This window comes from Hydra vulgaris, chromosome 01 (assembly GCF_038396675.1).
Source record: "Hydra vulgaris chromosome 01, alternate assembly HydraT2T_AEP".
Lineage (NCBI taxonomy): Eukaryota > Metazoa > Cnidaria > Hydrozoa > Anthoathecata > Hydridae > Hydra > Hydra vulgaris.
Genome location: NC_088920.1, coordinates 33262501 through 33287369, shown reverse-complemented (window position 1 = coordinate 33287369; position 24869 = coordinate 33262501). Strand labels below are relative to the sequence as shown.

At 26.9% G+C, this 24869-nt stretch overlaps 1 protein-coding gene across 2 annotated transcripts in view; it reads right to left on the bottom strand.

Moving 5' to 3' along the window:
* Window positions 1-24869, bottom strand: part of LOC100200765 (UDP-glucose:glycoprotein glucosyltransferase 1) — a 118439-nt gene that overhangs the window by 60740 nt on the left and 32830 nt on the right. For both annotated transcript variants that reach the window (XM_065787950.1, XM_065787951.1), the window contains exons 25-46: window positions 22660-22800; window positions 22466-22567; window positions 22347-22393; window positions 20781-20876; window positions 19909-19982; window positions 19442-19470; window positions 17588-17667; window positions 13920-14109; window positions 13502-13553; window positions 13314-13420; window positions 13106-13191; window positions 12883-12967; window positions 9577-9677; window positions 9302-9397; window positions 8885-8969; window positions 4389-4498; window positions 4136-4208; window positions 3926-4029; window positions 3262-3318; window positions 2734-2806; window positions 1795-1836; window positions 872-988 (exon numbers count right to left, since the gene is read on the bottom strand). In XM_065787950.1, the coding sequence (XP_065644022.1) occupies window positions 872-988; window positions 1795-1836; window positions 2734-2806; window positions 3262-3318; window positions 3926-4029; window positions 4136-4208; window positions 4389-4498; window positions 8885-8969; window positions 9302-9397; window positions 9577-9677; window positions 12883-12967; window positions 13106-13191; window positions 13314-13420; window positions 13502-13553; window positions 13920-14109; window positions 17588-17667; window positions 19442-19470; window positions 19909-19982; window positions 20781-20876; window positions 22347-22393; window positions 22466-22567; window positions 22660-22800 (1947 nt within the window). The remainder of the gene's footprint in view (window positions 1-871; window positions 989-1794; window positions 1837-2733; window positions 2807-3261; window positions 3319-3925; window positions 4030-4135; window positions 4209-4388; window positions 4499-8884; window positions 8970-9301; window positions 9398-9576; window positions 9678-12882; window positions 12968-13105; window positions 13192-13313; window positions 13421-13501; window positions 13554-13919; window positions 14110-17587; window positions 17668-19441; window positions 19471-19908; window positions 19983-20780; window positions 20877-22346; window positions 22394-22465; window positions 22568-22659; window positions 22801-24869) is intronic.

Sequence of the window (24869 nt, the reverse complement as noted above, 5' to 3'; positions counted from 1 at the left end):
ACACAGGTATAAATAATACTATGTAAAATATTAAGGTTGCTTTGTAACTTTTGATTGCGACGCTTTTTTCTAAAGAACCTACTAGCTTTGGTTCAAGCAAAAAGCAATTTTTTTCTGCACCCCACAAGAACGAGAAAATCATAAAAGAATTTAACTTTAAAAAAAATACTTTTCAATGAAGTTAAAAAAATTTAATAACATAAGTAATGTAGACAATCTTACTCAAGATACTTTAAATAAAGACAATCTAATGTAGACAACCTTATTGTAAGTAAGATTGTCAACATTTTATACTTACGAATCTTACTATAAGTAATCTAACTCTAATGTTATTGTGAAACCTAAAACTAAATACTTTAATGATATTGAATGAACAGAAATAAACAAGAAAAATACAATTAGCAGCACGGTGGTAACACAAGATAATGTAACAATACCAAGTCATGATATAACCCACATACTTGTGACTACCAATTGGTGTAAAAAATCTTTATTTATATTCAAGACAATTTTCATACTTACAAGCTCTTTGGATTTTTACAAGTTCTTTGTATTTTTACAAGCAACCTGTATTGACCAGTAACACTTTTACATTTAAAGTATAACTCAAGTATAACTTTATAGGAAAATAAATTTCAAATATAAGTAATTTTAGGGCAGAATTTTTTTAATGCTTAGCTATAGGTGTAAAATTAAAAACTGCTTTTGTAATGGAAACATAACTATGAGATGTTTTTATCAACTAGAATGTTGAATGATAATCCTATTGATAAATGAGTTAAAAACACATATCAATAGCGCTGATGGACAGTTGTGTATAAACTTATCATAAGTTTAAACACAACTGTAAGTAAAAAAAGTAAATAAATACCATATCAATAGTTTTAGCATATTTCTTGCTTTCATCACTGCACCATGTTTCACACCACAACCATTCCTGAGGCAATGACTTGATTTCAACTTGATGAATCATATTGTTTGGAAGATCCTGAAACATTATTGACAATAAATCATTTATAGTATATACAATATATTGCCGAATGTTGGCATTATTTAGAAAAAAATCAATATTTGCTGAAAAAAAAAAAGGTCCTCAATTTCAAATTTGGGCAGTGCCCAAATACGGTTGGCACTGTTGAAAATGGTCTAGAATAGCCACTGATATATTAGGGTGGCCCAGATAACCATGATAGAGAATCAAAAATAATATTTATTGCAGCTTGTTAGCAGCCATTGGAAGCAGTTTCCTGCTCCAATTAAGGGAGTGGTGATGAATGTCAATAAATAACTTCTGGTAGATACTGGACATTAGTACTGGTCAATGGTTATTATAGGTTTGATCACAAAATTTTTTTTTATAAACAAAAGTATTAGCCATATTAGTTCATGTGATTACAGTATTTAAAAATAATCATGATACATGGTGATTCAGTGAATGTTATTTGTGATGAAAATCAATAATGCAAATTTTTTTTTATAGTTTCCTTAAAAAAGTTTTTTCAGTAGGGACCTATAAATACTGCCCAATTTGCAAACTTTTTTGAGGATACTTATAAAATTTTATGTAACATGGGATGACTTGTGAAGCAAAATAATTTGATAATTTTGGGCTAATATCTCTCTCTCTCTCTATCTCTCTCTCTCTCTCTCTCTCTCTCTCTCTCTCTCTCTCTCTCTCTCTCTCTCTCTCTCTCTCTCTCTCTCTCTCTCTCTCTCTCTCTCTCTCTCTCTCTCTATATATATATATATATATAAGCAACAATTTTTAAAATTAAAAAATGAACTCAATCTTGCCTGATCTAAATTTGCTAAACTGTTTGGATCTTGAGACAATCCCTATATAAAAGAATCATTATTACATTATTATAATCTATAAGAATTAACAAACAAATAAAAACATCAAAATAAAATAATAATATTTTCAAAAAAACTGAAAAACAGTTTTTGTTGAAAAAAGTGGCAAAAGTGTACACACATAAACAGGCTGTGGAAGCCTGGTGAACAAGGTGTGGAAGAAAATATATACATGCAAAACAGATCTATCATATAATGTAAAAAATAAATTAAAATAGATTCATTATATTTATCTTTTTTATTATCAAAATTGTCTGTGTGATCTAATGCCTACTAGCTAGTATTAATTTTTTGATTCTAGCAATTATTATTATACTAAAAATTATACCACATAACATCACAAATCTTATTTATGCGGTCAGCTTAACAGAGCATTATAGCAAAAAAAATTCATTGAAATTTTTTTATGTGAAATGTTAAAATTTTTATTTAAATGAAAAAACAAACATTGAAGATAAAGGCAATGAACATCGTTCCAGTTTATGTGCAGACTCAACTTTTGAATCAACCAACCAAGAAAACATTACCAATGAAAATCCTTATTACCAGAATCATCAGTTAGTAATATGTAAAAATTTAATATTTATAAAAATTTAATAAAAATATTTTTTTTCCATTTGTTTTCATATTAGGTAAACTGATATTCGTTTTTATATTAGGTTTACATTTTAAATGTAATAATAAAAATTATAAACAATTAAAACCAATTTTCAAATACTCAGAGATTCTTTTAACATATATAAATATGTTTATAAAAACTTTATCTTCCATGACGTAGCAATCCAAACATGACGTATAACAAGTCGATTTCTTAAAAATTTTAAACTTCTAAAATAACTTTATAAAGTATAACTTTTTTAAAAATATATATAATTTTACCTGATATTGACCTCTCAAACGATCACCAGCAGCAACTTTTCTAAAACGCTTTAAATCCACCACATATAATGCACTAATAATTAAGAAAAAAGAACGTAAGTATAAAAATCATAAATAAATTTTTGTTCCATGGTAAATACTAATAATCCATTTTAAAATGTAAAACCGTTTAAGATATAAAAGGACAAACTTCAAATGAGATCTTTGACCCAAACAATATCATTAAAACTTTAATCTAACCCAATAAAAAATAATTAACTTTAATAATCACTTCCATCCTATGAATTAAATAATTCTATCTTTTGAAATAATTAACTCCATTCTTTAAAATAAATAATTCTATTCTATGAAATATTAAACTCCATTCTTTGAAATAATTAACTTGACATACACAAATTGCTTAAAACAATTTATATAAAACTTTTTCTAAACAATAAAATAAAGTATAACAAATCTATATAAGACTATACTCAAAACTTGGAGTTTTATATTTAACTTATAAAAAAGGTTGACAAATAATAAACTCACCTAATATGGTATGGACGACCACCAAGATGATTTCTCCAATAACCATGATTCCAAAACCTAATTATCAAATCAATAAAATTTGGATGCAGTGAAGCAAAAACAAGTAAACACGTAAGAAAAACTTTTCAATAAAAAATTATTCTTTAAAGCTTCAACTTAGTTTCTCTGCGCAGCGAGGTTCGTGTTTTGGAGTTAAAGAGTTAAGAGTGGGTTGCACCACGAATAACAACAAAAAAAAAAAAAAAAAAAAAAAAAAAGAGTAGCCTCTTCGACTGTAGTGGCCCCCCTCGGGCCTTGGGGAGGTGAATAATCTAAAAAAAAAAAAAAAAAAAAAAGCAAAACTTTCTTATGTCAAAAAGGAAATTAAAAACAATAGCTATTTATAAAAACTATTTTTAAATTAGGTTATTTATATGCATAAGACATTTGAATAGATAATTGCAAGAATGAAAGAATTGGAAGAATGGTTTATTGTGATTTGCAAGAATGGTTTATTGTGTCATGGCAAAACATTAAATGTATTGAACAAGTGTGAACATAAGTTGAATGTAATAAAAAATAAACACAAGGTTTCGCAGTCATTTAATCTTTAATGGTAGTATTTTTTATTTACTATAGACACCATATAAATACAAATATTTATTTTAATTGGGTTTATGTTTACCTAAATCCTTCAACTTCAGGTCTATCATTACAAAATGGTGTATAGGCATAAGGTGCTCCTTCTAAATCCATGTCCATTAATTCTTTAAGATCCGCACGCACAATCTGAACAAACATAAAATAAAGCATAAATATATCCATGTCCATTACAGATTTGAAAATTAAAAAAAAAAAGGTAAAAAAAAACATTAAACATGAACATAAAAGTTACCTGATCAGCATCTACAAATATAATTCTTTCCAAGTTTAAAGGAAACAACACATCCAGGAATAAAATTTTATATCTATTAGGTAAATTTATTTATAACAAATATAAGTAAAAGTATATGCATATGTACATATAAAGATAGGTAATATGTAAAAATATGAAATAAAAACAAATATTAAACATATAAATAATATAAAAATTTATATATACAATGAATCTTTGATACCAAAATTTTTAAAAGCATACAAAAAATTACCCCCATATTATTCTTTGTTTTTCAGTTTGAGCATTTAACCATCTAGGCCATTGGTATTGTACCAGCTCATATTCAAAGCCATATTTTTCTGCATAATGAGGAAGGAAAGTCTAATTTGTTGAGAAAAAAATTACATTTTTTTAAACTATTTAGTATATTACACTGTATACACATTTGGGTAGAGGGGTGGTAGGTAGGGACCAGTGATTTCTGCTCTGACTTCAAGCTGGAGTTTTCCACAAAAAAAAAACAAAAAAAAAAACAGAATTTTAGTAAAAAAAAGTTTAGAAAAAGTTTTGAAGTTTAATAGAAGCTATTTCTAAAAAAAAACTTTGATATTTAAACTTAAATAAAGTGCTGCTATACAGTCACATTTTTATTAAGTATGTGATGACGTCTATTCAAAATGCAAACAAACCAAAAAAGTGGAGTAAAAAGGCAGCAAAGCTTTTTTCTACTTTTTAATAAAATAAAGTTTTTTTTACTTATGTTGAAAAATTTTTAAATATTTCAAAAATAACGAGTGATGCAGAAGTTATCGGACAAATCCTAATTTCATTATTTGAGCATAATCATTAGTTTTTGTGCTTTTATGCGTAGGCATAAACGTTCTATAAAATATAAACTTTATACAAATATATGATAACCTAAAAGGACTTGAAACTGTTCAATCGTTTTCTGATAGAAAGCACCCTGGTCGTCCGACATCCTGGACTAGAGAAAAGAAAGCCGAATTAACGAGACTTGTCAACAATCAAAAAGGGGTCAGTCAGAGAAAAATAGGTATTAAATTCAGTGTAAATCAATCAACAATTGGTCGTCAGTTAAAAAAAATGAATATTAAATATAGAAAACGTGAAAAAACTCCAAAACACGCTATAGAACAACAAAGAAGCAAGGAAACAGTTAACCAACTCTATAACACAAAATCGCTTCGAGTCATCAATGACGAAAAATACTTTTGTTTTGCAGAGGACAACATGCCTGAAAATTCTGGATACTACACAAACAACAAAAAGACATGCCCAGAAAGTGTTCGTTTTATAGGAAAAGAGAAATTTCCAAAAAAATTATTAATGTGGATAGCTATATCTGACCGTGGTATGTCCGAGCCATTGTTTCGCACTTCCAAGGCTGTAGCGATCAAATCATCAATCTTTATTAATGAATGTTTAGAAAAACGACTTCTTCCATTTATTCACAAGTATCATGGAGACTTTAACTATTTATTTTGGCCAGATTTAGCAAGTTCTCATTATTCTAAAGATTCTCTAAATTAGATGGACCAATATGTCTATTATGTTGATAAAGAATCCAATCCCCCAAATGTGCTTTATGCATGACCAATTGAAAGTTTTTGGGGACATTTGGCACATAAGGTTTACGAGGGAGATTGGCAAGCTTCAACAGAGCAAGTTTTGATTGATTGCATTAAACTAAAACTACAAGAAATTGATTTAAACTTTTTACAGTCGCATATGAAAGGCGTCAGAGCAAAATTGAGATCAATTGAATATGGTGGTGTTTTTTCATATAAAAAATAATATATTTTTATTAAAAAATAAATGCTTTATTTCGAAAAAAAATAATAGCAGTTTGTTTTTTTATTTATAAATAAGTTATTGACGTTTTTATTTTGTCCGATAACTTCCGCATCACCCGTTATTACAAGAACAATAAAAAACTTTTTACAAAAAGAAACTAGACAATGTACTAGACAATGTAATTTATAAGGTTGAAGTTTTTTTAATTCCTATAACAGACCTACTTATGCTGATACTGAAAATTAAAAGTAATTTATTTCAAATTAAAATTTAGATAACATTTAATTTTTATCTGATAGACATAATTCTATGTTTTTTAATTAAGTAATACCATGTTTTCAGCTGTAAGTTTATTGAAAACAATAAACAAAAGCACAAAAAATTATTTAGGTTCCTTTGAAGAGTCAAGCCCTATATTAAAAGGAAAATATCAGAATTAAAAAAAAGTTTCAAATATAAGGTAGGTTAATTGTATTTCACCATCTTACCTCAATCTTACAAAAAACTGCTCAAAAAAAAACTCCAAAAAAGAAAAAATGTTGGAGAGTTAAGCACAATTAGATGGAATTATGGATCAGGTAATAATATAAAAATTATAAACTTTGATTACATAATAAAAACTGTAAACTCTATATACCAATATAAGCATATTTAATTTATATAATTTCAATACTCCAAAATTTGCTAATTTGTTTATGTACTCGAAAGCCAGTAAAAAAATTTCATTAAATAATGCTTGCCTACTGGAAAAACAGTTCGAAGCTTCACTAAAGAATACTTATTTGTTATAAAAGTATTTATAAGTTTATGACTTTGTACTGGAAATGCAACTACAAGTTTTATTAAAGAATGCTTGTGTACTGGAAAAGCAGTTATAAGTTTTCAAAATATGTTTGGTTAATTTAATCAACATACTAAAAATGCCTAAAAAGTTGAAGCAAGCCATTTTAAAGGGATGATCTAATTTAAAATGGGTTGTGTGTGTGTGTGTTTCCATTTTATATATTATAAATAATAGATAAAACGGAAGCTTTTAATAATTTTAAATAACTTTTCTGCAAACTTGAGTCAATTGTATTTTAATCTAGCATGATTTTTTTTGTTTTGTTTTATCTGTAAAAATATAAATTACAGCAAATAATTTTGTTCCTCATTCAACTGTTAAAAACTTTTTTTTTATCTTTTCAAAATCTTTGTTAAATGATTGTCCATTGCTATATAACTATATGTGAAAATTAATAAATATATTGGCTTCTAATCTCTAAATAGTCTTATAAAACAAATCTGTTTTTAAACAGTTAAATGAAGTTAGAGTTCAAATTTTCTATTTAATAACATATTAGCATCTTTTCTAGTCAAAGGAGAATTTAACTCTGAGTTGAATACTTTTTCTGTCTAAAATTCTTGATTGAGAAAAGTCTAGAGATGCCTCAATTAAAATATTCATCTTGGAAAAATGTTGACTCTATCCAGATACTGTTTTGCAGAAAGTCTGCTAAGCAAAGACAGAGGTAAAAATAAAATTTCTGTTAATCACAACCCTTCTTCATCTAATAGGCTGGAATAGATATAAAGCTGCCTGAATCCAGGAGATTCACCCAGACATGGAAGCTTTTATTCTTTCTTGTCAGTTTTAACTCTTTCAAGTGCAGAAACTAATTCAAAAAGTTTTTTTTGATGCTGAGGTCCATTATTCTGAAACTATTCTTAACTAAATCTTATTTTTCTGACTGCTGAAAAAAGGCATCAGTATTCCATTTTTTAAAAACACTAGTGATACATCTGACCTTTTAATTGCCCAACCAGCCATCTTACTATAACAAGCAAGATGGCAATAAGATCTTTGAGTTTTTTTAATTAAAAAGATCTTAAAGTACCAATACAAGTTATGTTCCTATTGTAAATAAACTTCAGTAAATTTTAACTGAATCAAAACTCAGTTGTTTGCTGCTAATAATCCATACAATATTGTTGATATTGTAATGTTGATAAACAATCCTCTTACTTATTTCTCTATTTTATGTTTTATAACATTTTTACTTATTTCTCTGCTTTTTTAGATAAATTATTACTACTGTCTGATCATGAAATCCATATCACCTTGCAAAGTTAGCATATACTACGGTTGCATCTTTTTATCGCACTCAGCATTTACTTACTCCTGATTCTATTTTCTTTAAATATCTTTTTTATCCCTGTATGGAATACTATTGTCATTATTGATCTAACTCTGCTGAAAATGGCCTTGTCCAAAAAGGCATTTATAATGCCTTTTTGGATTAAGTCTAAACAAGCATTAAAAATAGTTAATCCTGATGTAGCTGCCAAACATGAGCATCTGTCTAGTTGCTAGGTTACTACTAGGTTGCATCTCTTTCTTATTTTTACCAATACTACCATGTTTGTTGGTCAAACTTTTATTTCTTGTTCATTCGCCAAAATACAATCTTGCATTTAGTCTTGCAAATTGTCATTCAGTAAGGTTGCATTCTTTTACTGTTCTGTTTATTCATTCTCAAAAAAATTTATTCATGCTCAAAAAGCTTTATTCATGTTCAAAAAACTTGTCTATTTTTTTTCCTCAAAAACCAATTGTTTGGAGTTCTCTTATCTTCACACTTTCCTAACTCTTACAACTTACAGTTTTCTTTGTTTTCTATCAACTGTTTTCCTGCTTGTTTTTTACTTTACTGTAACTGTTTCTTTATTCTCAAAAAATGTTTTTATCTAAATTTATTTCAATAAACATTAGAGCTTTAGAACTCTCTGTCTTTTCCTGTTTTCAACAAGTTTAGCTTTTTGCTTGTTCTTCAACTCTCTTCTTTGCATTTTGTCCTTACTCCCAACTTTGTTTGTAGTTGCTTGCAGACTTGTTGGGAGAGAATTGGTTAATAAAAAGAAAAAAATTTATTATTAGACAGTTTTCATTAGTCAGTAAATTTATAAACTTACAGTAAAGCTTGATGACAAGTAGTTTTTCAAAAACCAAAACTTAACAGGTGTTTTTGTGTGCTTTAGCACAGACAACATCATAATTCTGAAAAAAAAACAACATAAAAGCTTTATTGAAAATATTTTCTTTTTTCTTTATATAAACTTATAAAAATCATTTATACTCAATTATAATTATTTTATTTAGTTAAGTAAAAAATTTATATTTTTAAAGGTTTATGCATTTTTGTCTCTCCAAGTTCAAAGGGCTACTAGAGTCTAAAAGGGTTTCTTTCTTTTATTGCTTCCTTATAATAACCCTATCTCTGTAGCCATAAAGTATAAAGATATGTGGTAGGCTTCAACTTTGCACCATGAAAATTACATAGCTACTCCTTATTAATTATTTTAGTTGAAACTGTATTGCGAAAGACTAACCTTAAAAATCGTTCATAGAGCAAACCTGTAGCAACAGAAAAGATATGTATTTTGCCATCAGTATTCTTTGATGATTTTGCCTCACTCTTAACATAACTATTGAATAAAAATTTTTTTTTTATTAAATCAATTGAAAATATAAAAATGCAGTGAATCATAAAATAATTGTTATTGTGTTAAACAAAGTCCAAGTGCACACAAATACACATAAAGTGATACAAAGTACAAAATTACACTTCATAAAAAACTTAACAATAAAGTAAAAAAAACTCAACCTTGTAAATGAATGCCAGATTCCAAAGTCATTTTCATTGCTACTATCTCCTGAATCATCTGATAACAAATCAGTTTTAGCTTGACCCTCTCTGCGTTTAACCTGAACAAATTTATACAGAATATTCCTTAGTAAGTTTAAAAAAAATGGCTGAATGGTAAACTCCTTAGATGCAATATTAGCTATATTAACAACATAAACAATAAAAATTATCGTACAATAAAATGATGTATATTAATATTAATATAATAATAATAATATATAATATGATTAATATTATTAATAATATAATATTAAATATGGCAACCACAAAAATATAGTTTACCTATTTAAGAAGTAGAAACAAAAAATAATAAGGGCCATCAAAAGGGCCATCTATTGTTCTAAGACACATCTGAAAAATAGCAATTTAGATTCCCTTTCTGCCCTTGATTGCCCTTGACTAATTTTGTTATTCAGGACTCTTGCTACCCAGTGAATATTTAAAATGAAATTATTCAAAAAGTCTTATAATAATATCCATGAATATGCATAAATAAATAAATTAATTAATTACTAGAATCTAGTGTTTGACGGTTACCGGATACCGGTACCCATGGTAGAGGTATCTACCAGTATCTTGATGCGGTATCCATTTTTCTAAGATACTGCATTTGGATACCATTTTTTTCATTAGTAAAAAAAAAAAATTAAAGCAAAATGCTTTTTACTCATTAGGATTCAAACATTTTCGTAAGCATGAACACAGAACATTTTCGTAAGCATGAACACAGAACATTTTCGTAAGCATGAACACAGAACATTTTCGTAAGCATAAACACAGAACATTTTCGTAAGCATAAACACAGAACATTTTCGTAAGCATGAACACAGAACATTTTCGTAAGCATGAACGCAGAACATTTTCGTAAGCATGAACGCAGAACATTTTCGTAAGCATGAACACAGAACATTTTTGTAAGCATGAACACAGAACATTTTCGTAAGCATGAACACAGAACATTTTCGTAAGCATAAACACAGAACATTTTCGTAAGCATGAACACAGAACATTTTCGTAAGCATGAACGCAGAACATTTTCGTAAGCATGAATGCAGAACATTTTCGTAAGCATGAACACAGAACATTTTTGTAAGCATGAACACAGAACATTTTCGCAAGCATGCTACTACTAATCTCTCAAGCGGTTACACATAAGTCTTAGATGTACATACTCATTTAAAAATATTATTTAATACATATTTTAGTAACTATTAGTATATTAATATGTTCATACATAGTAATATACTAATAATTAGTAATTATTAGTGTATTAATATGTATATGGTAATTATTAATTACTGAAAGACTATGCACATATTATGGCCCATAATACATACATACAGCCATAATTTAAAGCATAACAGTTTATATTATTAATGAAATGTAATTTTTTAATTCACCTATTAAATTTTTTCTAGATATATAGCTTTGACACCTTCTGAAAACTTTAAAATTAAATGTCTTTTCAAATTTCTGACTATCTGAAAGGCAAAAACAAGACCTTGAAACGCAGCACATGTATTTCCTGTGGGCTTTCAGTTGCATGGTCAAGTGCTAAGGTTACAAGTCATAAGTCTAGGTCTTGCTCCAAATCCCAGCAATTGAGAAGAATTTATGGGCCAAGGCTAATTCAAAGCATGCCCGTGGAAGTGAGTCAAGTGATTCTTTGTGCAGAGCATCTCCATTAGGTGAACCACAGGTCTCCACAGGCTCTTTAAATCCTGCTGACTCTGTCTCTCAAGTTATTTGTAACACAAATTCATTCAAATCCCTCCAGATGCAACGCAATACTTCTCAAATTAGTATTAAAAGTTTTACTGATGATTATAATCGCAAACTTGCTGATTTTGTGTACCGAACAGCAATTCCTTTCAGAGTAATTAATTCAAATGCATTTAAACCATTAACATGTCCTGCATATGGCAAACATGCAGCATCAACAAAACAAATTTCTACCACTTTATTGGACAAGGCATATTATAAGTATGTTGAATTGGAAAAAGAGATGGTTAATACAGCTGTATGCTATTCTATTATTATTGATGGTTGGTCCAATATTTGAAATAACCATTTAGTGAATTTTGTGCTTTGTATTCCAAACAGGATGCCATTATTTTTAAAATCTGTTGATACATCATCAGTAAGCCAAACTGGAGAAGTAGTGGCTGAAAAAATAATTAAAATTATCAATGAACTGGACCCAGAAAAATGTGTTTCAGTAATTACTGATAATGCTAGAATATGGAGAAAACTTGGCAGTTAATTGAAGATAAGTATTCATATATATATGCAAATGGGTGTGGTGCACATGTATTTAATCTAATAATACATGATGCCTGTAAATTGGAACCCTTCTGTAACATTTTGTCAAAAGCTATTGACATGATTAATTTTATTAGGCGCCACCAACTTGTCTCAGCAACATTTAACTCAGAATATCACGCAGTCTCAAAGGAGTTGATTCTACCTGTTGATACAAGATGGTACACACAATATAATGCAGTTATCAATTTATCTCAAACTAAGATAATATTGTTAATGTTTATTGTCTGTTGTTTGTGTATGCCACTTTGTTCTTGTTATTTTAAATATGTTTGATTCTGTTTTAGTGGTACAATTACATAGAAAAAAATTAAAAAAATTACATTAAATATTTTGGATACCGGTAGCAGATACCAGTTTCTGGTAACGGTATCCAACTGACTGGAACGGTATCGTCGAACACTACTAGGATCTTAGATACGAAAATACTAAAAAAGAATACTGTAAAATGAATCATCCTTTAACGAAATCCTTAACATGTAAAATGAATTATCCTTCAACGAAAATCCTTAACCTGTAAAACGAATCATCCTCCAACTAAAATCCTCAACATGTAAAAAGAATCATTCTTTAACAACAATCCTTAACATGTAAAACGAATACTAAACATAACAATCATTGATAAATCTCCTCATCTTATGTGAATAAATAAAAACCATCAACACGTTTTAAAATCTTTTTTTGTTCTTTAGTATTTTAGAGATAGTCTTATAATAAAACTTTAGAAAAACAGAAAAATAAACTTATAAGAATTGTAACTGAGAGTGAAGATGTTTGAATAACATGAAACCTTTATAATTGCCTTAATATCTCTTCTTTTTAAAAAATTTCTTTCCCCGTTTAAGGCATGACCTAATAAACATATAACTTCTAATTTAAAATTTTTTAAATAGCATTTAGTAAAAATCAAGAAAAGTGATCAGTAAAAAATTAAAGCGTTACCTTAACTTTTAGAAACTTTCCAGAAAAGCTATCAATAAAAACAGTGTAGTTTTGTCCAGGAGATAATTCTTCCCCACCTGTTAAACTAAAATAAACAAACAATAATAACTATATATAATAAACTATAAATGTGATGAAATTATTAGTTTCATTAAAATTTATGTAATGAAACTAATAATTATTATCATTAAATTATTATTATTTTATCTAATTCCTTAAATACCTGTCCATCTCATAAACTTGAGAAGAACGCCCTTCTCGCAACTGTAGAACAAATGAACCTGGAAATGCTTTCAATTGAAAATACCCCTAAATAAAATCTTAGGTATAAAGGATTATTATATTTTTTTATATTAAAAAATATAAAATTAAAATTCTTATGAAGAAAAATATATTAATGCACAAATATAAAAAACTATTATTAAACATACAAAGTTTGCCATAACAATTGTATCAAACTGATCTGGTTCTTTTTCTGTACCAAGAATGAACTGAAGTCCTCTTGGAGGTTGATGAGTGTTGGAATCAGAACAATGACCTTAATGACAGAATTATTTTTAGTTGAATATAGCTTTCTGTCTAAAGTTTGATTTTCACAAGACAATTGCTTATAATTTACCTTCAACAATTATGTTCTCTAACTCAAAATCACCATAAACATATGTTGAAGCCTGACAAAAAAAATTAATTTGAGGATAAAACTGTAATAGTATATAAAAAAAAATAATTATAAAAAAGTACTTTAGAAAGTTTAATAACAAAATTTATTTCAAAATAAATCAAATGAAAATAGAAAAAATAAAAAACCACAAAAGAATGTTTAAGTTTTAGTCTATAGCTTAACATATGTATCCATCAAAATAAAATGTAAAAAAAAATAAAGCATGACAGAGTGTTTGAGTTTAAATCTCATCATGGATAACTCAGTAGAAAGACAAATTAAAAAGCATTAGCTTGGTAAGAAAAAAAAAAACTCAATAAGCACTTCATTATATTTCTTTTACAAAATATAAATAATAAAAATTAAAATAACTCACTTCTCCTAAATTAATGTTATCCAGGTCTTGATTTGAACCAACTGCTTCAATTAACCAGCTTTGAGGTGTATCCATAATAAGTGTAAGCAAGGCAGAATGTGGTAAACTTAAAAATGTTGCAGCTTGATCATTAATTATTTCTCCATCTTTGTTAAATAACAATTCAGGTTGCAACACATATTGATAAAACCTAAATAAAAACTTTTTTTACACACAAATATATTTAAAAAACACATGTATTACACACATGTATATATGTATATTTATAAGGGTGGGACAAAATAAAAATTTTTCTTGTGACACTTTTCAAAAGTTGTTTTGAAATGTGTCACGATTTCATTTTTTTGTTTTTGCCAACAAAAAAAAAAAATTTTTTTTAAAAGTATGAAGAGCCCTCACTTTAGTTTTAACATTTGACAATTTTTTTATTTATTTTTGCAATAGTTCAATGTAATAACATATTTGATTCTTTTTAGTAACTACATATTTCCTTACTTTAATTCAAACAAATTAACATTTTTTATTGTTATATTTTAGGTTTAATTGAATTATAGTAATAAATTTCTTTATATTAACCAACATGGCGTCAATTTGTATAAGAAGTGTTGCAGAACACTCTGTGTCTGGAGTTGAAGCAAAGCTCCCTAAGCTTCAAATCCCAACTGATGAGGATGTTTTTAAAGCATACTGCTGGAGCCTCAACACTGATGATACTGAACCTAAACTAATGTTCAAAAGATTAAAAATGTTAGCAATTAAAGTGAAGATATTTATACAAAAAATAACTATGCAAAAGCAAGTATTCCATCTATTCATTTACAGAGTATTGCAGTTAGTATACAAACACTTATTTCAAAGGCATGTAAACTTGAAAAATACCTTAAGTCAAAGTGAACATCAGCAGCGTTTAATGATGATTATAGTTCTTTTCAAAAACTGTTTGATGTTTGTACTTGTAAATGTTGATGCTGGAGTGAAAGAAAGAACTGATTGCAAATGCCAGTTGGAAAAGAAAATCCCTGTTATTGAATGGAGTTTTTAGATTGACCAAAAAACCGTCAAGGAAATGGTGATAGGCAGGATTGACAAAGAAACAACCAAAAAACTTGAAATAAGTCAAAAACAAAAGCATGCTTCAACAAAATATAAAGAAGAATATTAATTGAATCTGGGGACAAACACAATAGCCATAAGGGAAAGCAAGTCATGACAGTTGTGATAACAAGTTTATATTACTTGATAGTGACTCAGCAAGTGGTAAAGACAGTGATTGTTCTTTGTTACAGAACAATAACAAATACAAAGAATTATGTAAAGTAGTTGATCGCTGTAAAGTTAGTAACAGAGATCCATGTCTTGTAGAAAATGCAACTTTGAAAGACCTGAGTATGCTTTATCCAGCAACAGCGATTGATCCTGCTAAGTTGCAATATCAAAGGATTTTTTGAAGAAAGAATGTTAATGTTAAGCATAATGATGCGAGACAGAAACTACTATGTATTGGTTTTGATGGAAGGCAGGATGTTACACTGGTAAATGCTTTAGGGTGCAGAAGGACTGTCAAGAAAGAACTTTATGTAGTTGCATATTTTCCTGGAGATAGCTATATAGATCATGTTGTACCTAGTAGTAGTAACTCACATGATATTGCAAAATTTAACGGAAAGCCTTTCAGCTTTAGTATATCATAGCATAAATAATATTACTGGATAATAAAACAGAACCATCAAAAAGTTAGAAGAGAGTTTAGCAAGGCCCTTGCAATGGCTTGTGTGTTCGCTACATTTTAATGAGTTCCCTTTTAGTAAATACTTTGCAACAGTGGATGGTACTACAGGTCCTTTTTCTTTCTCAGGTGTAACTGCATCAGTTCTCGACTATGACCCCAAAGACTTGCCTATAGCTAATTTCTTACCAGTTTCAGGAAAGGTTGTGGATACTGAAAAAAATATTTAAAAAGACTAAAGTTGGAATCAATTGTATTTGTTAAAGACATGCTTAGCAGTGCAAGCTGGTCATGAATCAAGTCCAGAGATCCAATTTTTTTACAGCAGTCAAGCAGAATGTTTAAATTATTCAAGATGATCAACATAAGCCAACATCATTTTGCGTTTATATATGTCAAAAGATGTTTCATCCAAGTCTTTAACAAGAATAACAAGGTTTATTATTAATGTTTATGGTCCTTTATGATTTCGCATTAAGTGCAACTCTTTCTGTCAAAGTGGTCCCAGAAATTTATTTTACTCCTTGTATTTGTACCAGGAAATTGATAAAGCAGATCAGATCAGTGCCTGTACTGAAAAATCTTGCCTGTACTGAAAAACAATTACTACTTCTTACATCCAGAAAACATTTTTCTGGTGCTGTTAGTGATAGCAATCAAATGATTCAAGGCTGTTGATAAAATCATTGAAGCATGTCTAAATGTAATAAAAGATGGAATACGAACACTTGACAAGAACAACATCATGAATTTAGCACTACAAAAGTACTTTGATATGATTAATTGGAAACAATGAACTGTTACATTAACACCACTGCTGCCCCATCTTTCTAATGAGCAATTTACTTATGACCAACCAATTATACTACCTCATAAACTGTACCATTCACAAGTTAGACAAAAGGCAATTAAAGATATAACTGCAGCCAGTTCCAAAGTTTATGACCACAATGCCAGACATGGCATGATAATACAAAGTAAATACAAAGTGTCACAGTTCAAATTACCTAGGATTGATAGCAAAGTTAATTTCTTTTGACTTCTATACAGCATATAAAAGTCAAAGGAAATCAGCTTAGCTATCAATCAGAAAATCATTATTCTGCACAACTTTGATAGCATATCAAATATGTTATATTGACAAAAAACTGTAGCACCATGACATACTATTATAGTATTATCCTACACTATTTTTAAGTAACTAAAATAAGTTGTTACTATGTATAAATGTGTACAAGAACCTCTGGCTTACAAAACAAAAGTTTGCTATTTATTCAAGTGAAAGTTAAGAGTGGAAGAATCCAATTATATGTGTACATTATTTTATCTCTCTCTCTCTCTCTCTCTCTCTCTCTCTCTCTCTCTCTCTCTCTCTCTCTCTCTCTCTCTCTCTATATATATATATATATATATATATATATATATATATATAAAGTTAAAAGGGCAGAAGTCTAACTTTGTAAACTTATGTAAACATTCACCGATTCATATATATATATATATATATATATATATATATATATATATATATATATATATATATATATATATATATATATATATATATATATATATATATACATATATATATACATATATATATATATATATATATATATATATATATATATATATATATATATACATATATATATATATATGTATATATATATATATATATATGTATATATATATATATATATATATATATATATATATATATATATATATATGTATATATATATATATATATATATATATATATATATGTATATATATATATATATATATATATATATATATATATATATATATATATATATAATTTGTTTAAAAATATTATTGTACATGAAAAATTATTTTAAAATATGATTGGTATATTTGGAATATGTGGTATTTAAAATTCAATATATATGGAATTTAAAAACTTGATAGTACATACCTATTTACAGGTAGCTCTGAATGTTGCCCTTTACAGTTTAGAAATATTTTCAAGTTAACATTAAATGCATCATATAATGTCTAAAAAAGAACTAAACTATAAAAGAACAATGCTAAAAGAACAATATAAAGTTGTTTTTAATAACTAATGTATATTTTATCTTCCTTTAAATAAACTAAAAGTAATCTATATAAAAAAATACTCATGAAAAATATAGCAAGTGTCACATTGACTTTTCGACCTGGGACAAGCACACTGACCCTATATGTTATGTGTAAACCCTGCATTAGCTTTTATAAATCAGTTTTAATGAACATTTTCTTTTTTTCTACTTATTATACAATTAAATAATAACTTATTTTTAAAATGAAAAGCAGTATCAATTGCATTTTTGCATATATATTGTGATATATAAGCAAAGCTGGACATTGTCTCTATAAAAAACTTTTTTTTGCTTTTTCTCGAGTTTTTTGTAAACCATAGTTTATATATCATCACTAAATTGTGATAAACTATGGTTTAACCAAGTAAACCATAGTTTATCACAATTTAGTTTTAAATTGAAACAATGAAAGAAAACCAGATTTTTGATGAGCCTAATGAGGTTTGCTATCAAAGAACTTTAAAGAATTAGACAAGAGAAGCAAAAAAAGGAAAATAGAAGACATACCTAGTAAAACATACTCATAAAATTAATTTGTGCTGCTCAAGAGCAGGGATACAAAGGGATTAAATTTTCTACAAGGTAGGGGTAAAATTATTTTTAAACAAATTATGGTTCCTGAGTTATTATGATAGCAAATAAAAAAAAAAGAAAACATTTACGACTCTCTATTAAAACTACTATTACACCTCTTTAAACATTTATAAAAACAAAATGACTGAAAAATGGATTTTATTTTGACACAATTTAATTTTTTATTTTTTTTTTAATAATCCTATCAGTTACAGTTTTTTAAAACTTTTCAATCATTAATCGAAAAGATATTATGATCAGTTTGACCCGCTTTTACTCTATATAATGTTAAATAATTAAATTAAAATTTAAAAAAAAACAAAAACTGAAATTAGAGGCCCTTATGTGCAGTATTTTTTTATTATGATATTGACATTATATATACCAAAAAGTACATAGCCAAAATATTTACCCTAAATATTTATTTTATTTTAATTTGTATTTTGCTGATAATCTTAACCAACTTAATTAACATAATTCTAACTTAATTAACATAATTAACTTAATTAACATAATTCTTCAGTTCTATAGTTTAGTAACAATTTAACTTAAAAGTAAAAATAAAATATATTTTAAAATAACAATTGTTCAAATTTATTTAGTAAAGTAAAAGTGAAATATTTTCATTTTGTTCCAAGAAATTCAACTTTCGTTATCTATATACCTCTGCATAAAAAAATTCACATAATACTGATTCTTTTTAAAAATAAATTCTGCAGAGGCTTTATAAAGTCACACTTTGACTGCACAAAAAGTGTTGCAACATATTAAGTAACATATTAGCTACCTAATATCTACAATAAACTAAGATTTAGACACATATATCATACCATTATTTATAATTTGTATATTATACGTAATAATGATATATAATTATATACAAAACATTAGAAAAAAACGTATTTATCACATTTGATTGTTCAATATTTAATTTATTGTTATTCTTTTTTGTGCATTTTATTTTGTAATTGATTAAAATGTAAATAAATAAAATGTTTAAAGAATTACTGCCCTATGCATTTTAATAATTGCTCATATCTAACCTTATAAAAAAATTTATATGTAACTAAATACAATAATTTTATAATATAAATCTAAGAACAACATTAAGTACTAACCATAACAATAGGTACCAACTTTTGTGCACCTACATTCATATAATATATATGTAAAAAATTATTTATAAAAAATTTATCCTCTAAATCATCATCATTGTCATCCTCCTCCTTATCACCATCATCATCATCATTTCATCATCATCATCATCATCATCATCATCATCATCATCATCATCATCATCATCATCATCATCATCATCATCATCATCATCATCATCATCATCATCATCATCATCATCATCATCATCATCATCATCATCATCATCATCATCAGAAAATTAAAAAATGCTTGCAACATTTTTAATCTAGATGGTGGTGGTGTTAACATTTATATATTTTAACATTTCTATTGGTGGCTTTAATATTGGTACTGGTGGTTCTAATAATGTTACTGGTGGACTTATGGCTTAGATATTTAGCAATGGTGACTTTAGTTTTTTCTTTATAAGATAATCAAAAAAATTTACTTTTAGAAAGAGGATCCAGGATGACATCAATGTCAAATGATACATCATTTCTTCTTGGTTTCAACTTAATAGCACTATAAATAAATACTTTTATAAAAAGTATGCATAAAAAATACATAATAAATAATAAAACAAACTAAAAATTTAAAAATTAACTATAGCGGATGATAACAAGAGCAGATTTTTTTAAAAACATTATAAACTTTATTAGGTAATACTAATCAATAAAATAAATTTTGTTGTATATATAAATGTTTATTTTTTAATATAAACATAATATATAAACATAACAACATTTATAAATAATGCTTGAATATCTAGATAACTTAAAATTTCATTTTTGTTATTTGCAATAAAGTCCACTACAATAAATCAACCATTTAAAAAAAAATTAAAGTTGAATATTCTTTTTTTAAATATTCAACGTTATAATTTTTCTTATATTTTCTAATTTTTCTAAAAAATTTTAACTTGTGATATAAATTGCCAATCTAAAAATAATCCTTGAAACAATTAGATGAGAACGATTCACATATCATTAAACAATTAGAAAAGTCTATGAAATCCTTTTCTAGAGATTTAAACCTTTAATATTTTCAGACCAGCATCATTAATAAATCTTATTTGATTGATGCTTTCCAAGTTATGGGCAGAAAAGTAGCAATCAAATAAGCTTTATCAAAGTTCCTCATATGTCCCCAGAAATGTGTACCAGTGTAGCAGTACATGAATCATGCAGATGTTCTAAGGACTTTTACACTAACTTATTGACAAGGAAGCATGTTATATACACTTGATCATCTGTTGTAATGGGTGCTTATAATCGTCAATTGACATTTTGAATAAGCGCTAACATAAAACATAAAAGTAACCTGTGCTGATCCTTTTTAAAAGTGAAAGTTGATCTCTTTTGATCTTTTCTTTTACTCAATGCTGCAGATATTTTCATCACTAAATCACTCTTATATCTAAATAAAAAAAAACTTTGAGTAACAAAAATTATCAGTATTGAACAAATTATAAAAATTCAAAATCGAGAATGACAGCAAACCCACAATAACACCTGAAAAAACTGTTGGAAGTTTTTTTTTTCACCCAGTATGAGTCTAATAAGTAAATTGAGATAAAAACCCACCGCTGTGATACTGAACAAATTTTAGTTTAAAAAAAAAGTAAAGGAAAAACAAATAGTGTTTGCTTTATGTCAGGGGACTCCAAATAAATCTTCCAAAAAATTGTAACATCCTTTCCTCATAAACCAATAGGGTGTGTTTTATTTTTTTCTCAGAACCACATTTTTTTTTAAATCTGAACCACAAGCTGTAGAAGAGTTTAGGTGAAAAATAACTTGAGCAACAGAAGCAGGAGTGATTCAGGTGTCTAAAAGTGAAATAATTTGTTTCTTTTGGATGACAGAACAAATGTGATTACTAGATTTAAGAGATGAATAAATGGAGAAATTTATTCATACACTAACTAAGTCAACAAGGCTTTATAATTTATTATACATTTAACACGATTTTGCAAAGAGAAAGGTGATGCTTTTGGACCTACTTGTGAGCAAGTTGGAAATTCCCTTTATTTAAAATTTTTAGAGATTTCAAGGTACAGGTTACCTAAAGAAGCACTGCAATAAAGGACCTTGATTAAAAAAAAAGTTACGAGTGTTGTTTTGTCATTTTTATCACAATAATGTAAGAATATTACAATGATAGTTAGTTTAAATATTTGAAACTTTGAATTTAATAAAAATTACAATAATTATTGAAATAATATTTATATTCTAAAAACTCTTAAGAAGTAAATAAAAAAACTTTTAAAGCATAAAAGAAAAATTAATTATTCATTTTTTATCAACTAAAAGTTAGTTCAGCAACACAGTGCGCCCACAACACAGTGCACCCGCAATACAGTGCGCCCGCAACACAGTGCGCCCATGGCAGGACTTGTTTAACTTATTTTACTGCACGTAGGCTTTTTTATTTATTTATTTTTATTTATTAAAATGTCCCCATTAAAAACGCTGTTGTTTTTGTCATATTGCTGGTATTCTATATGACTGATGTAACTTTGAGAGCTTTTACTTCCATCTTTAAAAACAATGACATTTGTAAGGATTTATCTTTTTCAATAGAGTACAACAAACTCTGTGTTGTACATTTTTTATTTTATAAATTTGTAAGGGATACACTATTTACTATAACCCAAAACCCAAGTTGTACAATTATTTATTCAAAAATTTTCTTACTTTAACTTTTTTTCTATTTTTAACTTAAGATCAATTACATTTCTTGACTTAGGATTGATATAGTAATTGTGCATAGATGAGGACTTTGTGTTTTGACAAAAGAGCTATTTTTTGACTGCCATTTACTTTTTTATTTAATTTATCAAACAGTATTATTTTATAAAAGCTTTAATTAAAATAATATATAAACCTAGCATGTCCCTCTGAAGGAAGTGAAGGTAAGTTCATGCTTTCAATCTAAAAATAATTAAAACAGTGTAAAAAATAATAGTTATTTAATATTTCAACAAATTGTTATGTCTTCCTTACTATTTCAAGTATTTTATAACCCCCTCTGTTATTTTCAAAGTTTTGAAGTAGTTGAAAGTCTTCCACTACAAAACCATCTTCTTGACTCAAAGGACCAATGATCTAATTTTGAAAAAATATTCCAGAAAATAAGTTTCAGCGTAATAAAAACAAAATTAAATAAAGACTTATTTTTGTAACAAAAAATCATTTACCCTTCCATTTGCTATAATTAAACTTTCATATCCTCCGAAAACATTGTTTATAACAACAGTATTTCTTTTAATATCTTGTTTGACTTTTTCGAGATCATCTTTGGATGAAAAAAGCTCAAACAGTCTTTTTTTGTTTATGCCCTGGGTATAAAATAAAAAATACATATATATTATATCATGATAATATTTTACCTACCAATCACAATTTTATTATATTGTAGCATAATTAAATTAGTTAGCAGATATAATTAGCTAAACTAATTGACTAATTAAATGATATTAACTGATATTGAAAAAATGATACTATTACATTTAAAATATTATATTACTATATACAATTAAATTTAAAATATTATACAATTTTTAAATTTTTCAAACATTTCAAACTTTTTTTTAATTTTAAAAAGCTTTACTTACAAAACAAAAATTCTACCCCAACACCACTACCAAATTTAATTACGAAACAAAAATTCTACTTTACAAAAATTCTACTTTACAAAAATTCTACTACTAAATTCTACTAAAACACCACTACCGACACCACTACCAACACCACCAACAACACCACTAACAACACCACTATCAAATTTTATAACTAGTTTATAACTTTAAAAAATTGATATAAGTTATAACTAATAATAATAATAGTAATTTATAAATTTCAAGAAAATTAAAAGCATTGGGTATGAGGGCGTAGAAGTAAACAAGTAATACATTCCATGCTTTCATTCTTGAAGTGTTTAACCAGTAAAAATATTTAAATCTTATTAATAACAATCAGTAGACAGAGGTAGAATCAGTAGACAGAGGTGGAATCAGTAGACAGAGGTAGAATCAGTAGACAGAGGTGGAATCAGTAGACAGAACTGGGACCAGTACTTACGACTTATACACATACAAAGAAACACAAACATCCTCTGCCCAAAACAAATTGAAAGGTATTTTTTTTGAAAGGTAATTGAATTGTATTCTACACAGGATTTTGATTTTAAACTTCTTTCCAATCATTATACACCAGTTTTCACCAAAAACTACACACAATACTCATTTTCCAAAAAAATTCTTTGGCTATATAAAGGTGGGTTTTAATTAGCTAGTAAATAACTGGCAATCTTAGAAGGAGAAAAAGGTAGGCCCGAATCCCAAATTATATTTAATTTTTAATATTATTTCATATTAAAAATTATATTCAAAAAACATTTATCTTTGAAGTTGGAAAGTTTTGAAAATGAAAAATTAAAGTCATTAAACTTTAAATTTAAAAACATTCAAATGCGCATTAAATTATATTCAAGTAAAATTTTGTATAAAAATAAAGAATTGAATTAGAATTTTTTATTTAAACAGTAATGTGAAATATTTACAAACAGATTCAATTAGAAAGAAAGGGTAATGTATTTTTATGACTGTTATTTTAAACAATTACAAACATTTGATTGGTAGTTATTTCATATACCCTGTACTTTTAACTAAAGTTAACTCAAGTATTAGGTACTTCTAGCAGTAATTAAATACAGTAGTAGTCCAGTGGTAAAACACTCCATTCACAATAAATAGGTTTAAGGTTCAGATCCACTGAGTGCTTCAAGTATCACAATCAACCTATATTTTTTATATTTAAGAAAGCAACTTACTGCTAACTAAAAATATAAAGTTTGCTTTGTTAACAACTTATTGCTGTGTTACCTGGGAATTTATGGTTTAGAACCTGATGTTTTATTAAATTAATGGATGGTTACAGTGTTTCAAAATACAGTATTGATAGACCAACTAAAATATTTTACCAAAAAAACACCAAAAATTCCAGAAAAACACCAAAAAAATTAATACAAATTACTTGAAAAATAATAAACAAGTTTCCAAGAAACATTAATATTACTAAAATAAAAACTACAAATATAATTTACATATAACTTATAAACTATAAAATAAAAATTACAAATATAACTTATATATAACTTATAAACTTTAAAATAAAAACTACAAATATAACTTATTTATAACTTATAAACTATAAAATAAAAACTACAAATAAGCAATGGAATTCTTTGTTGACTATATTTAAAAGAATTTCTGAAATTAAACATTCTGTATAAAAAAAATGATTCTATGTATTTCATGTATGTAATTTTAAAATCAAAATATATTTTTATGTTTGTTTTCAAGTTGAAAAAAGCTCTAATAATTATGAAATGAAATAAGAACAGCTT